Source organism: Heterocephalus glaber, unplaced genomic scaffold, assembly GCF_053883595.1.
Source record: "Heterocephalus glaber isolate CG9 unplaced genomic scaffold, H.glaber_assembly_v1.0 deba00000347, whole genome shotgun sequence".
In the NCBI taxonomy this organism is placed as follows: domain Eukaryota; kingdom Metazoa; phylum Chordata; class Mammalia; order Rodentia; family Bathyergidae; genus Heterocephalus; species Heterocephalus glaber.
In genome coordinates, this window is record NW_028258143.1 from 57,955,899 (window position 1) to 57,968,586 (window position 12,688).

At 41.0% G+C, this 12,688-nt stretch overlaps 1 protein-coding gene across 18 annotated transcripts in view; it reads right to left on the bottom strand.

The window, feature by feature from the left end:
- Positions 1-12,688, bottom strand: part of Ttn (titin) — a 274,910-nt gene that overhangs the window by 11,522 nt on the left and 250,700 nt on the right. For all 18 annotated transcript variants that reach the window (XM_087196546.1, XM_087196551.1, XM_087196550.1 and 15 more), the window contains 19 exons: positions 11,923-12,210; positions 11,507-11,806; positions 9,340-11,406; positions 8,941-9,243; positions 8,526-8,831; positions 8,140-8,430; positions 7,749-8,045; positions 7,325-7,630; positions 6,125-6,430; positions 5,759-6,040; positions 4,996-5,589; positions 4,602-4,889; positions 4,204-4,503; positions 3,372-3,674; positions 2,781-3,083; positions 2,094-2,678; positions 1,659-1,964; positions 1,252-1,551; positions 49-624 (listed from right to left, as the gene is read on the bottom strand). In XM_087196546.1, coding sequence (XP_087052672.1) covers positions 49-624; positions 1,252-1,551; positions 1,659-1,964; positions 2,094-2,678; positions 2,781-3,083; positions 3,372-3,674; positions 4,204-4,503; positions 4,602-4,889; positions 4,996-5,589; positions 5,759-6,040; positions 6,125-6,430; positions 7,325-7,630; positions 7,749-8,045; positions 8,140-8,430; positions 8,526-8,831; positions 8,941-9,243; positions 9,340-11,406; positions 11,507-11,806; positions 11,923-12,210 — 8,301 coding nt within the window. The remainder of the gene's footprint in view (positions 1-48; positions 625-1,251; positions 1,552-1,658; positions 1,965-2,093; positions 2,679-2,780; positions 3,084-3,371; positions 3,675-4,203; positions 4,504-4,601; positions 4,890-4,995; positions 5,590-5,758; positions 6,041-6,124; positions 6,431-7,324; positions 7,631-7,748; positions 8,046-8,139; positions 8,431-8,525; positions 8,832-8,940; positions 9,244-9,339; positions 11,407-11,506; positions 11,807-11,922; positions 12,211-12,688) is intronic.

Genomic DNA, 12,688 nt, shown 5'->3' on the forward strand with positions numbered 1-12,688 from the left:
CCGAGATTGTTTAAAAACATAAAATCACTGAAAACAAAACCAAAATACCTTGTATTTCCACATCAAGGATGGCATCAACTGTTCCAAAAGCATTGCTGAGCTGAACTTTGTATTTCCCAGCATGAGTCTTACGTTGGACATTCTTCATGACAAGATGAGTATAGTGCTCAGTATTTTCAATAGTAACGTTTTCTGAGTTTTGCAAAAGTTTCTGCCCATGGAACCAGGTCATGGCAGGTACTGGACGACCAATGTACATAACATGGAGTCGAAGTGTAGAGCCCACAGCACCATAATATTTCTCTTTCAGTGGGTAACCCGGATGGAACTGTGGTGCTGCCTGCAGGAGAAGCTTACTACTTGTTTCTACTTCTCCAACTTCATTGGTAGCTATGCAGGTATAGATCCCTTCATCTTCTTGTTCCTCCGTCATTACTGTCAGGGTATGCGTGCGTCCATCTGAGGACATTTTGTATTTCCGGCTTTGTACGAGCTCCTTACCAAATCGGTACCATTTAATGTCAGGAAGAGGCCTTCCAACAATCTGGCATGAGAGCTGAGCAGCTTCACCCAATTTGGTAGTAACATCTTTCATTTCTTGGCGTATTCCTGGAGCCTCTCCAGCTGGAGATGAAAGATAATCTTAAATCGATTGTTACCACTGAATCTATAATCCGCTGTCCTTGTATGTCAGGAATAAATTTATTCTACTGACTAACACTTTATTAGATACTATGATTTAAATAAAAGTCTAATTCTTAAAAATTTTTTTGAAGTCATTTTCTTAAGTCACATGGAAAACTGGGATTAAGGGAGCCCTTCAACATATTATTATGTAGGTGACTGGGAGGACATTGATCATGTAATATGAGGTTATGGGGAAATACAAGTCTTCTCTATAAACTACAGTATTATTGCCCTTACAAGTTCATTGAAATGGAGTACATCTCTTAACCCTTCAAGTCTTTCTAGGAAGTATAAAAACCCATCACATCAGAGGGAGAAATTACTCCAGGAATGTCCTTCGTTTATTGCACCTAACATCTCCTGTTGTCAATTATGATCTTGGAATAGCATCCTAGAGAACTTATCAACTATCCCCTGTGTGTGCATAGGCCTGTGTGAGTAGTTCTTTCCAAACACTTGCTTTCCAATAAAGCTTACCGCAGTTGTACTTAGTATAGAGGAGAAATTAGTCTTAACATGTTGTTTAGTGTATAAATTATAAGTATAGAGCTAAAAGCTACTTACATGTTAACTTAGTCTTTACAGACATAGCTGTTCTTCGAGGTCTGCTAAGTCCAGTCTCATTCTCAGCAAAAACCCTGAATTCATATTCAGTAGCTTCAAGCAATCCCCCAATTGTGAACTGCCTGTCCTTGATGCGATCCTTATTGCTCTTCTTCCAAGCACTGTCTCCAGACTGCCTATATTCAACCCAATATCCGAGGATTTCTTTGCCACCATCGCATTCAGGTTTCTCCCACTGCAGAGTGACACTGTCTTTGGATATTGAAAGAATCTCAAGTTCTCCTGGTTGGCTTGGTTTATCTGAAATATTTTAAGACAGTTGAAAAGAAAATCAGGTTTACTTATGAAATAAGAGAACAAGACTAACGATGGGTTTGCTTTATCTTCTTTGGAAATTCTTTCCTTACCAAATGGATCTTTGCAAACAACTGGTTCAGAAGCAGGGCTGGTCTCACTGAGGCCAACATCATTCTGTGCAATGATGCGGAACTGATACTCGGCATCAGGAACAAGTCCAGTGACGGTGTACATTGTGGTGGTTATCTGAGTCTTATTGTGTCTGACCCATTTGTCAGTTGATGTCTCTTTGCGTTCAATGTAGTAACCTGTGACTCGAGAGCCACCATCATCTTTGGGACGGGACCAGGACAAACTAACAGAACTCTTGGTCACATCAAGTACTTCTGGAGGATTGCTTGGAGGTTCTGGAGGATCTGTTAATGTAAGTGGAAAACATGCACATGTTAGAATACAGTCTCATACCTCATAAGATGATGAATTTCATTTAAAAACAAAAGATAATGAAATAATTGTTTTAGTTCTGTGGTCAAAAGAGCACTTACTCAGTGGTGTTTTTGGTATTACTGGTTCCTCAGACTTCAAGGGTTTGCTTATGCCAAACTGGTTTTCTGCTGAGACACGGAAATGGTATTCCACATTTTCTTTGAGGCCTTTTACAACCAGAGATGTGCTTCGGACTCTGGAATCAATAGTATACCAGGCAGCCTTAGGCACTTCTCTTCTCTCAAGGATGTAGCCTAAGATGTCGGCACCACCATCATCAGCAGGAGCTCTCCAACTGACCCTCACAGATCGGGCTTGTATATCGTCATATTCAAGTGGCCCTTCAGGAGTGTTGGGACTTCCTATTACCTTGACCTTGATGTAAAGAGTCTTCTTGCCACATTTATTTTCCAGAACCAAGTCATAAGTTCCAGAATCATTCCTGTCTGCTTCTTTGATCACAAGTTCAGTGTGTGTTTCAGATGTTGCGATCATGGCACGCTTACTAATATCCTGGCCTTCCTTGGTCCATTTACATATCGGGAATGGTTTTCCTTTGATAGGTATGGTAAGTTTGATGACTCCACCTTGTCTTACAAAGACACCTTCTTGGTATCTTTCATCAAGTTCATAGTCAGGATATTCTAGGGGAAAAAGTAGGGTGACAATTTAGAATTTTTTGGTGGGAGAAGAGTAGGAAAGTCTTAAGTCAATTATAGCAGAAAGTAAATGATCATATGTCTTACCAAGCATTTCCGTGACTTTGACTGTTCCTGGTACCTCAGCAGGCTCCCCGGGTCCACCAGCATTACAAGCTAGGACGCGGAATCTGTATTCAGCGCCCTGAGGTAGGTGTGTCAGAGTATACTCTCGAATCTTGGTTGGTGTAGTGTTGCATTTGGTCCATTCGTGTTGATCTACTTTTTGCATTTCAATCAAGTAGCCTGTAACTTTAGATCCTCCTTCATCCTCTGGAACACTCCAGGCCAAGGAGACTGATGTCCTTGTTGTATCAGTAACTCTTGGATTTTGTGGCTTTCCTGGTGGAGCTGGGAAAAAGGAGACAAAGACATATGGATTAAAATTGCTGAACAGCTGAAAATTAATGGTGCCATCCTGCAAATTTAGTGAATCGTTGAAATAATTTAGTGCGAAATATGTTAGCACTAAATTCTTTTTTGTTTTCTGTGTTTTGTATTCTATAGTTTGATTGTGATGGCAATTCCAAAACAGTACACTTTTCAGAACTCACAGAACTCACTATATACTACAGAAGGATGAATTTTATACATATAAGTTATATCTCAATAAATTTGATTTATGCAAAATGTATTTACCAATTGGATCCATGGCAACTATGGGTTTGGAAGGACGACTTGGTTTTCCAGTCCCTCTTGCATTAATGGCTGTGACACGGTGTTCATATTCTAAGCCTTCAATAAGGCCAGTGGAGCGGTACCGTGTCATCGTGACTGGTACTTTATTTACACGGACCCATCGATCTGCTCTCACTTCTTTGCGCTCCACAATATATCCTGTCACTTGGGAGCCACCATCATCATCAGGTGGATACCAAGTAAGTGTCATGCCATCACGGGAGACATCAAATATCTGTAATGTTTCTGGGGGTCCAGGAATACCTGCAGCAAGACAAAGATAAGCACAATATGGCAATATGAATCAATTAAAATAAAGGCTCATGTGTATATCTTAGCTTTCAGCTGATATTTTAAATGATATATGACACTTGTGGCTACTTCCTCAATGCTTTCACTTTTGTACTTTTTGCTGCTCCTTATTTTCTTCAAAGTTATAAACATTTATTTAGTATGTACTCAGTATTTTTATTACAACATAGCCTATCTTTCCTCCTTCTTACCCACCCTCCCTTCCTCTATTCATCCCTCCCTCTCTCCATTCCTTCCTCCCTCCCTTCTTTATATCTTTCCATCCTCATTTCCTAACTTCCTTCTCCTTTTTCGTAAGAGTGAAATAATTAAATTAATCATGTCGAAAACTTCTGAGGAAATGGGGTTTGGAAAGCTTAAATTGTATGGCTCATTTTGTGAGCTAGTTTTCTTTACATCAGAGCATAATGAAAACAAATTCTTTTTTGTTAACACTTGGAATCAGACGTAGGGAGAGTGGTGGAAGGGTTCAAGGACTTACTGATGCTGCTGCGGCATTCTATGACTTCAGATTGCAAGTATGAGCCAATCCCAAAGCGGTTTGTTGCAGCCACACGGAACACATATTCATTTCCTTCTGTGAGTCTAGTAAACTTAAACGTTGGTCTAGTCACTGATTCAGAAACTGGCAGCCATCCTGGACGATGAGCATCACGTTGTTCCACCACATAACCACTCAGTGGAGCACCACCATCCAATTCAGGTGGTTCCCAGGAAATAGTAACTGACGTAGCATCAATTTCATCAATCTTGATAGGCCCAGTTGGTGGACCAGGCTTGTCTATAAAAGAAAAAGCCAAGAAATTAATTTTTACTTCAAATCAAAATTGGATAACTGAAGATCAACAACTCTCTTGTATCTTTATCACATATCCTTACCAAGAATGATAACTTTAATAGTGTCTGAAGTAGTTCCAGTAACATTTTTTAATTCAAGTGTATATTCTCCAGTATCTCTTATAGTGGTTTCACGGATGGTTAATTTAGTTACTTTAGTATGAGTTTCAACTGTGACACGTTCTGATTCTTTCAGTTTAGAACCAGAAAAGAACCAGGAAGCAGTAGGAGGTGGACGACCAGTGATGGGTATTACCAGCTCCACTGGTCTGCCAGCTGGGACATGGATGGTCTTTTGAGGCATTGTAGAAAGATCAATTGTTGGCAACACTATAAGAAAGAAACAAGTCATTTTTAAGCATTATTTCTAATGAAGTATCATAAACTTTGAATGCTTTTTACTTTACTGTTATTTCTTTGGCTGTTTAGTACATACCTCTGAGGTCATGTACAGTCACTGCTGTGACGATCTCTCTTGGTTCCGATACACCTTTCTCATTTTGTGCCCTTACTCTAAATAAGTATTGTTCACCTTCATTTAAGGAAATAACAGTGTGCTCTAGGACTGTGGGTTTTAAGGTGACAACCTTCATCCATCTTTCTGTGCCAGCTTTGCAGGCCTCCAGAACATATCCAGTGAGTCGGCTACCGCCATCGTAGAGTGGCTTTTCCCAGGCAAGAGTGACAGTGGATTTGGTGACATCAACCACTTCCAGCTTTGTAGGCACCAACGGCACTTCTGAGACCAAAACTGCATCAGATGTTTCACAGGGTTCTCCAATGCCATAAATGTTTTCTGGAAGCACTCTGAAATAGTACATCATTCCTTCTACAAGTCCAGAAATTCGGTAAAGTGTCTTGCTGCATTTGGTGGTTACTGTTTTGAATGCTCTCATGGCAGCTTCACGCTTCTCAATAATGTAATTGTTGACTGGAGCGCCACCATCAATTGTGGGGATTTCCCAAGTAATGGTCACAGAATCTCTTGATACTTCCTTAACTTTCACCGAAGGACAGGGACCAGGAGTATCTGAAAAAAAGAATGAAAGATGGTACTTCCTCTTTGGCTGGTTAGTTGATAGACTTTTTCCCAGGAAAATAGTCAACATAGGCCTTCTCTGGAAAGGCAATCCGAGGTCAAGATGTACCTTTTTAGAGAATCTACTCACAGGATACTCAATTTTAAGGAAAATACTTACCATATACTTTAACAAGGACTGTTGCTGATTTCTTGCCAGATTGATTTTCAGCTTCAATTGTGTATTTTCCAGCATCATACCGATTAACCTTGTCCACAATAAGTAAAGAGTAGCTCTCAGTGTTGTCAATAATTGCCCGGTTTGCAAGGTTAATGCCTTTCTTGCTCCATGTGATGACGGGAGGTGGTCTACCAGATACGGACACCATCAGGCGCAGTGAGGACCCAGCCCTGATGGTTACAGTCTTCTTCAGATCATCTGCAAGCTCAAGATCTGGTATTTCTGGAAAGGAAATATCAAAATTTAATTAATTCAAGAACAGGCGTGATGAGAAAATGATTCACCTAAAAGCCATATAATAAATACCTAGTCTTTCCACAGGTTCAATTTCAGCAGTTGTTTCACTGTATTCACTCATACCCTTCTCATTCACAGAAGCAACTCGGAAGGAGTATTTCTGGCCCATTTTAAGGTCTGGCACAGTGAATTCAGTATTTCTTATTGTGGCATTGGTATGTACTCTGTACCACTGGTCAGTGTCTTTCTCTTTCATTTCAAGTACATATCCTATGATGTCAGCACCACCATCATACGTGGGCTTGGTCCAAGCCAAACTAATGCTGCGCTTGGTGGTGTCCACAACTCTTGGAGTGGAAGGTGGTCCGGGGGTATCTATAGAATTTAAAAAGTGGGATGTAGGTGTTACACAAAGAAACTTCGAGACTTGTAATTTGTTTTTGTTTTCAAGACTCACAGAGGTACTTTTGCTCTTTGTCCACACTATCAAGACCATCTTTGTAACTGGGCTTTTTTGATATTATAGGGCATAATAGTAATCACACTGTATACAGTGTGATTACTATTATTATTTTAAGAAATAAACTACTTTAGGAAGGTAGATTTTTCTTTCTTACTGCTGTGGATAGCTATAATATATTCTTCATTAGACAAGCTCATTGCTTAACTCATCCTCAAGGATTTTTCTTTGGTTGCTTATCCTTCACAGGGTTAATATCACTTGTCATCTCTATGTTTCCAATGAACACAGGAATCAGTAATCCATCATCTTCCCCTGTTCAGTCCCAAAGCCTTATTCTTTTCAGCTCTTAGGCTTAAACTTTGTACAAAGATTTCTCACTTGTTTTGAAGTTCTTATAACAATTATTTTGACAGTAACATTAAAATATTGCAGACTATGCTTCTGCGGAGTCTCTTCTTAAAAGGGACTTTGCCTCTCTTCGGTGCTCATTATCAGTATGATGCAGTTCTCTCTAAAGATTCACAGAATATATCTTTCATATTGGTGATATAATAATTTATTTTTTCATAAGTTAGGAAAAACACTGCAAAAATTTTCAGCAATGCTAACTGCTAACTTGCCAACAGAAGTAATAGTTAAAATGTTCTCTGACATAGGCTTTATTTAAGATCACACTAATAAGCATGTGTTTTTCTAGACATATACTTTTCATAAATTCTACAAGTTCTTGGAATTGGCATGTTGGAAAATTATTCATCATGTGGTGTGGATGAACATGAGGCTAGTGTATGATTTATAGAACTCACATGATGGTTCTCTGCATGAAATGAAGTTGGAAGCTTCGCTGGGTTCACTGTTACCAGCAGCATTCACTGCAGTCACTCGGAACTGGTAATCACACCCTTCCATCAGGCTGGTCACCTTCAGCCTGGTATCATACACCATGTAATCTCTGTTGACACGTGTCCAGCGCAGGCTCTTCTTCTCACGCTTGTCTACCAGGTAGTTGCTGATCTCATTGCCACCATCAGATTCTGGTTTTGTCCACTGAATAATGATATGCTCTTTGCCGGCCCCAACTTCTTCAGGTATGCCAGGTTGGGATGGAATAGCTGTTTATGTTTTATGAAAATAAAGATGATCAGAAAAATCATATTAATTTGACAGCCCCTCTCCCCTGATCTCATTACATTTCAATCACCAATTTATTTAAAAAATGTTGATACTCACTGAATGAGTTTCTGGCTACAATTGGCTCTGATTCAACAGGCACACCAGGGCCATATTTGTTTACTGCCCTTACTCTGAATGTGTATTCATTGTTCTTGATGAGTCTGGTAACCACATAGGATAGGGTTGGGCATTCGCCTTCAACAATCACCCAGTTGAGCCTGCTAGTCTCTCGTCTTTCTACAATGTAATGAGATATAGCTGCTCCTCCATCTTCTTGGGGAAGGCTCCAGGCTAAAGTACACTTCTCCTCTGTTACTCTGCTCACGGTGAGTTTTCCACATGGGCCAGGGGAGTCTGAAACAGGCACAGGGACAAGCCACAATAAAGGTCATTCTTTCTGCTCACGTTGAAAATGCTATAAAAATGGAAGAACATTTGACATGCTTACCAAGCACTTTGACCATGACAGACACAGCCTTGATCCCACTGGCATTCTTGACTGTTAATGTATATTTTCCGCTGTCACTTCTGTCACAGAACTTGATCACAGCAGTTGCTCGTTTGCCAGTATACTGCAAAGAGACTTTTTCACAGAGATCGAGTTCCTTGTCTCCTTTGGTCCAGATAATTTTGGGTTCAGGTTTGCCACCAACTGCAGCATCAAGAACCAGATCCGAACCTGCTCTAATGGTAACCAGGTCACCCTGTAATCTGGCATCCAATTCGGCTTTGGGCGGAGCTGTCGATAGTTAAAATAAATGTGGATGAATATCTGACAGTTTATTTTCATGTGAATTATGACAGTTTAAAAGGAGAACATAGGCTAGTTTGTACCGTATTCATCATGGCATGTGACGGGGCCTGTGGATTCTGATCCTTTGCTGATTACACCTGCTGCATTCTTGGCCAATACACGGAATTCATAAGTGTCTCCCTCACTGAGAGCAGTTACAGTGAAAAAGTTGTCTGATACGATGGTATAGTTGCACTTTAGCCAGCGACCGTCTCCAACCTCACTGACTGGCTTACGCTCCACGATATAGCCCACTACTTTGCTGCCTCCGTCATACACCGGGGCAGACCAAATCAGTGACACTGTCGATCTTGTGACATCTGTCACTTCCGGTCTGCCTGGTGCGTCTAGAAAGGATGCAAAAAATAAGGTTAAAAAACCCCAAACAAACCAGCTCTAGTTCTGCCAGTACCAAGAACAGTAAAAACAAATGTACCCTTAAATTTTCATACATACCAACTGGATTTTGAGCCATTACAGGTCTTGAAGCTTCACTGGCCTTGCTAACACCTGCAGCATTGAGAGCATAAGTTCTAAACTGATATTCCAGTCCTTCAACCAAACCAGACACTTTGTAGTTGCACTCTAAACATGGCACTTTGTTTTCCTTCACCCAAAGAATGGTGTTACGTTCTTTCTTCTCAACCCAGTAGCCAGTGATTTTACTGCCACCATCATGGTAGGGTTCTTCCCAACGAATAGACATGGCATTGGCAGACACATGGTAGACTTCCGGTCTGGTAGGAGCACTTGGTGGGACTAAATATAAACAAAGACATCAAGTATGAATACACTTTTATAAAATTCAGTGGAAATATAATAGAGACTTCGAAATCTGATTTTTGTTTTTCTTACCAAATGGATGCTCAGCAACAATCGGTGCTGATTCTAAAGGCTTGCTCACACCAAATCTGTTTTCTGAACTAACACGGAAAGAATACTCCTTGTATTTTGTGAGATGAGTGACTTTAATCTGAGTGCGCTTGACACTGGAATTGATGAGCTGCCAAGCTGTCGTGCCCGACTCACGCTTTTCAACTATGTAATTAGTAATTTCGGTGCCTCCATCATCTTTAGGTTCAGCCCATGACAGGACACATGATTCAGCTGAGACAGATGAGACCTCAATGGGGCCAGTTACTGGACCTGGCCTTCCAATGACCACAACTGTGATGGTAAATGTTTTAACGCCAGATGTGTTTTCCAGGGTTAAGAAGTATCTGCCAGAGTCACCTCTCATGCTGTCCTTTACAGAGAGGGTGGTCCTGTCTTTTGTTGTTATGATACTCACTCGATCAGTCTCCTTAAGTCTCATTTCTTCCAGTTTCCATGTTACTCTGGGGGCTGGACGACCACTGATTGGCACATCAATAGTGAATGGGCTTCCCGCTTTGCAAGTTATGAGCTGGTCGGTAATTCCAGTGAGATCAGCAGTTGGCTCAATTTGAGGCTCTTTGATGATGACAGATGAGAAGGCTTCTCTGGGTTCACTGTAGCCAGCATCATTCTTAGCTTTCACACGGAATTCATATTCTGTGTTCTCAACAAGGCGTTCTACTGTGAATGTCAGCTGTTTGGTGTGACCAGCTTCAACCCAGAAGTCAGATCCCTTTTGTCTCATTTCAAGTAGGTACCCAGTAATCCGGCTGCCTCCATCATGTTCAGGTTTAAGCCATGCTAAGACTGCAGAGGATTTGCTAGTGTCAACAACATCAAGTCTTCTAGGTGGAGCAGGCTGTTCTGTGGCTACAATTGGTTCTGGCATTTCATATGGTTCACCAACACCATACTCATTTTCTGCAGAAACACGGAAGTAGTATGGAACGCCTTCTGCTAGGTCACTAACCTTGAAGATCTGACGAGTACATTTTTCACTGACAACTTGCCAGCTACGGCGACTTGCTTCTCGTTTCTCTACCACATAGTGATGGATTCGGGCACCACCATCCAGTAGAGGCGCATCCCACATCAATGTAGCAGATCCCCGGGTTACATCTTTGAAGGTAATGGGACCAGGTGGTCCTGGAGAGTCTAGCACCTTCACAGTGAACGTGATTGACTTACTACCACTGTTATTTTCCACAGTAAGGGTATATTTCCCTGCATCATTTCTGTTGCAGTGTTCCACAGTCAGGGTGCTGAAGGAGTCTGTTATATGGATATCAGCCCGAATACTAAGATTAGAGTCTGGCTTGCTCCACACAGCTGTAGGGGTAGGTCTACCCCGGAAAGCAATAAAGAGGCGAATACTGGCACCAGCTCTAACAATGTGAGTCTGTTTGAAGCTTGCATCAATGTCTAATTCAGGAGCTGTTAGTCGGTCAACGGCTTTAATTGTACCAGTCACTTCACAGCTGTCTCCTTTTCCAACACCGTTGATAGCACTCACCCGGAATTTGTATTCTTCTCCTGCTTGTAAATCAGTGACTGTGTATCTTGTTTTCACACATGCCTCTGTATTTACCTTGTGCCAGTCTCCTAGATCAGCTTTGCACATTTCTATGATGTACCCAATTATTTCCATGCCGCCATCAAAGACTGGCCTGGACCATTCCAAGCTCACAGTTGTCTTTGATGTGTCTGTCACTTTTACCACTGTGGGAGCACTTGGTGGGTTAACGGGCTCTCTGCATTTAATTAGTCTTGAGATGCCACTTGCAGGTCCTACTCCTGCTGCATTTTCAGCCATGACATGGAATTCATACTCATTGCCTTCTATCAGACCAGTGATTTTGAATCTTGTTTCAGAGATTGGTCGTTTGCTGATCACTTTTACCCATCTCGTGCTTTTCTTTTCTCTCCTTTCAAGGATGTAGTGTTGAATCTCATTGCCACCATCTGATTCTGGCCTTGCCCATGTCAGGGTAATGCTATTGCCTGTTACATTGCTAGGCTCTGGAATGCCAGGGGCATCAGGAACGGCTATGAAATGAAAGAAAACAGAGAAACGAAGCCAGTTAGATACATTTGGTTGGAAAGTTAATCTTATACCATAGTACCATTTATGAAAATAGAAACTTACTGTATTGTATTTGAGCAATCACTGGGTCAGAATCAAGTGGCCTGCCAACACCAAACTTGTTAACGGCAGAAACACGGAACTGGTATTCATTGCCAGTTATTAGTTTAATGGCAGTATAACTCTGGGCCTCACATTTATCTTCAATTAATGCCCAAGCAAGTCTGCTCGTTTCCCGTTTTTCAATGATGTAGTGGGTGACAGGAGCACAGCCGTCATTGAGTGGTGCATCCCACCACAGAGTCATCTTCTCACCAGTAATACTGGTGAATCTTATTGGGCCAACTACTTTTCCTGGTGTATCTATAAGAAAAAGTATCTATAATTAGTTTCTTTTTCCTTGTCCATTAAAATATAAAAAGGCATGTCATTAATCCAAATCTTATTAATTGTAACACCAAGAAGTTCTTTAAAAGTACCTTGTACTTTCACTTTAATATCTGCTTTTGTGGTGCCAGATACATTTTTGGCTTCCACTGTATATAGGCCACTATGGTCTCGAGTAGCATCTCTAACAAAGAGGCTGGTAGATCCAAGGACATCAGTTATTTCCATATTCACTCTCTTTTCGATTTCAACTCCATCTTTGAACCAAGTTACTCGAGGTACTGGTCGTCCTTGTACCAAAGCTTTAATTCTAAGGCTCTCTCCAGACTTAATAATGATACCGTCAAAATACTCAGGGCCAAACTCTACTGTTGGTGGAACTAGAAGAGAAATAGAAATACTATGTGTTAGTTTGACTTAATACAGATATATAAAAATGTAGTTTTCATTAGCACCATATCATAACAAAGAGAAGATAATGACTTCTGTGCTACCAAAGGCTATTTTGAAAGGATTGATAATTAAGAGTTCAGACTATGGGATTACACATTTGCCTATTATAACCTTTTCTCCTTTGTTACATCTGTCGTGTTCATAATTTTGACTTTTTGAGACAGGGTTTTACTATGTAGCCCAGGCTGGCCTTGAACTCATGGCAACCCTCCTGCCTTGGTCTCCTGAGTGTTGGGATTACAGACACGCACCACCACGCCCTATGTCAGGTTAATAATTTTGCACTGCCATTTGTATGAAGAGAAATTGAAATATTTGCAGGTCATTTGCTTCCTAATAGTGCTGCTTATTCAAACAAGTACCTGTAAGAGGCCATCACTGCATGCAAACAGTGATGACTGTATT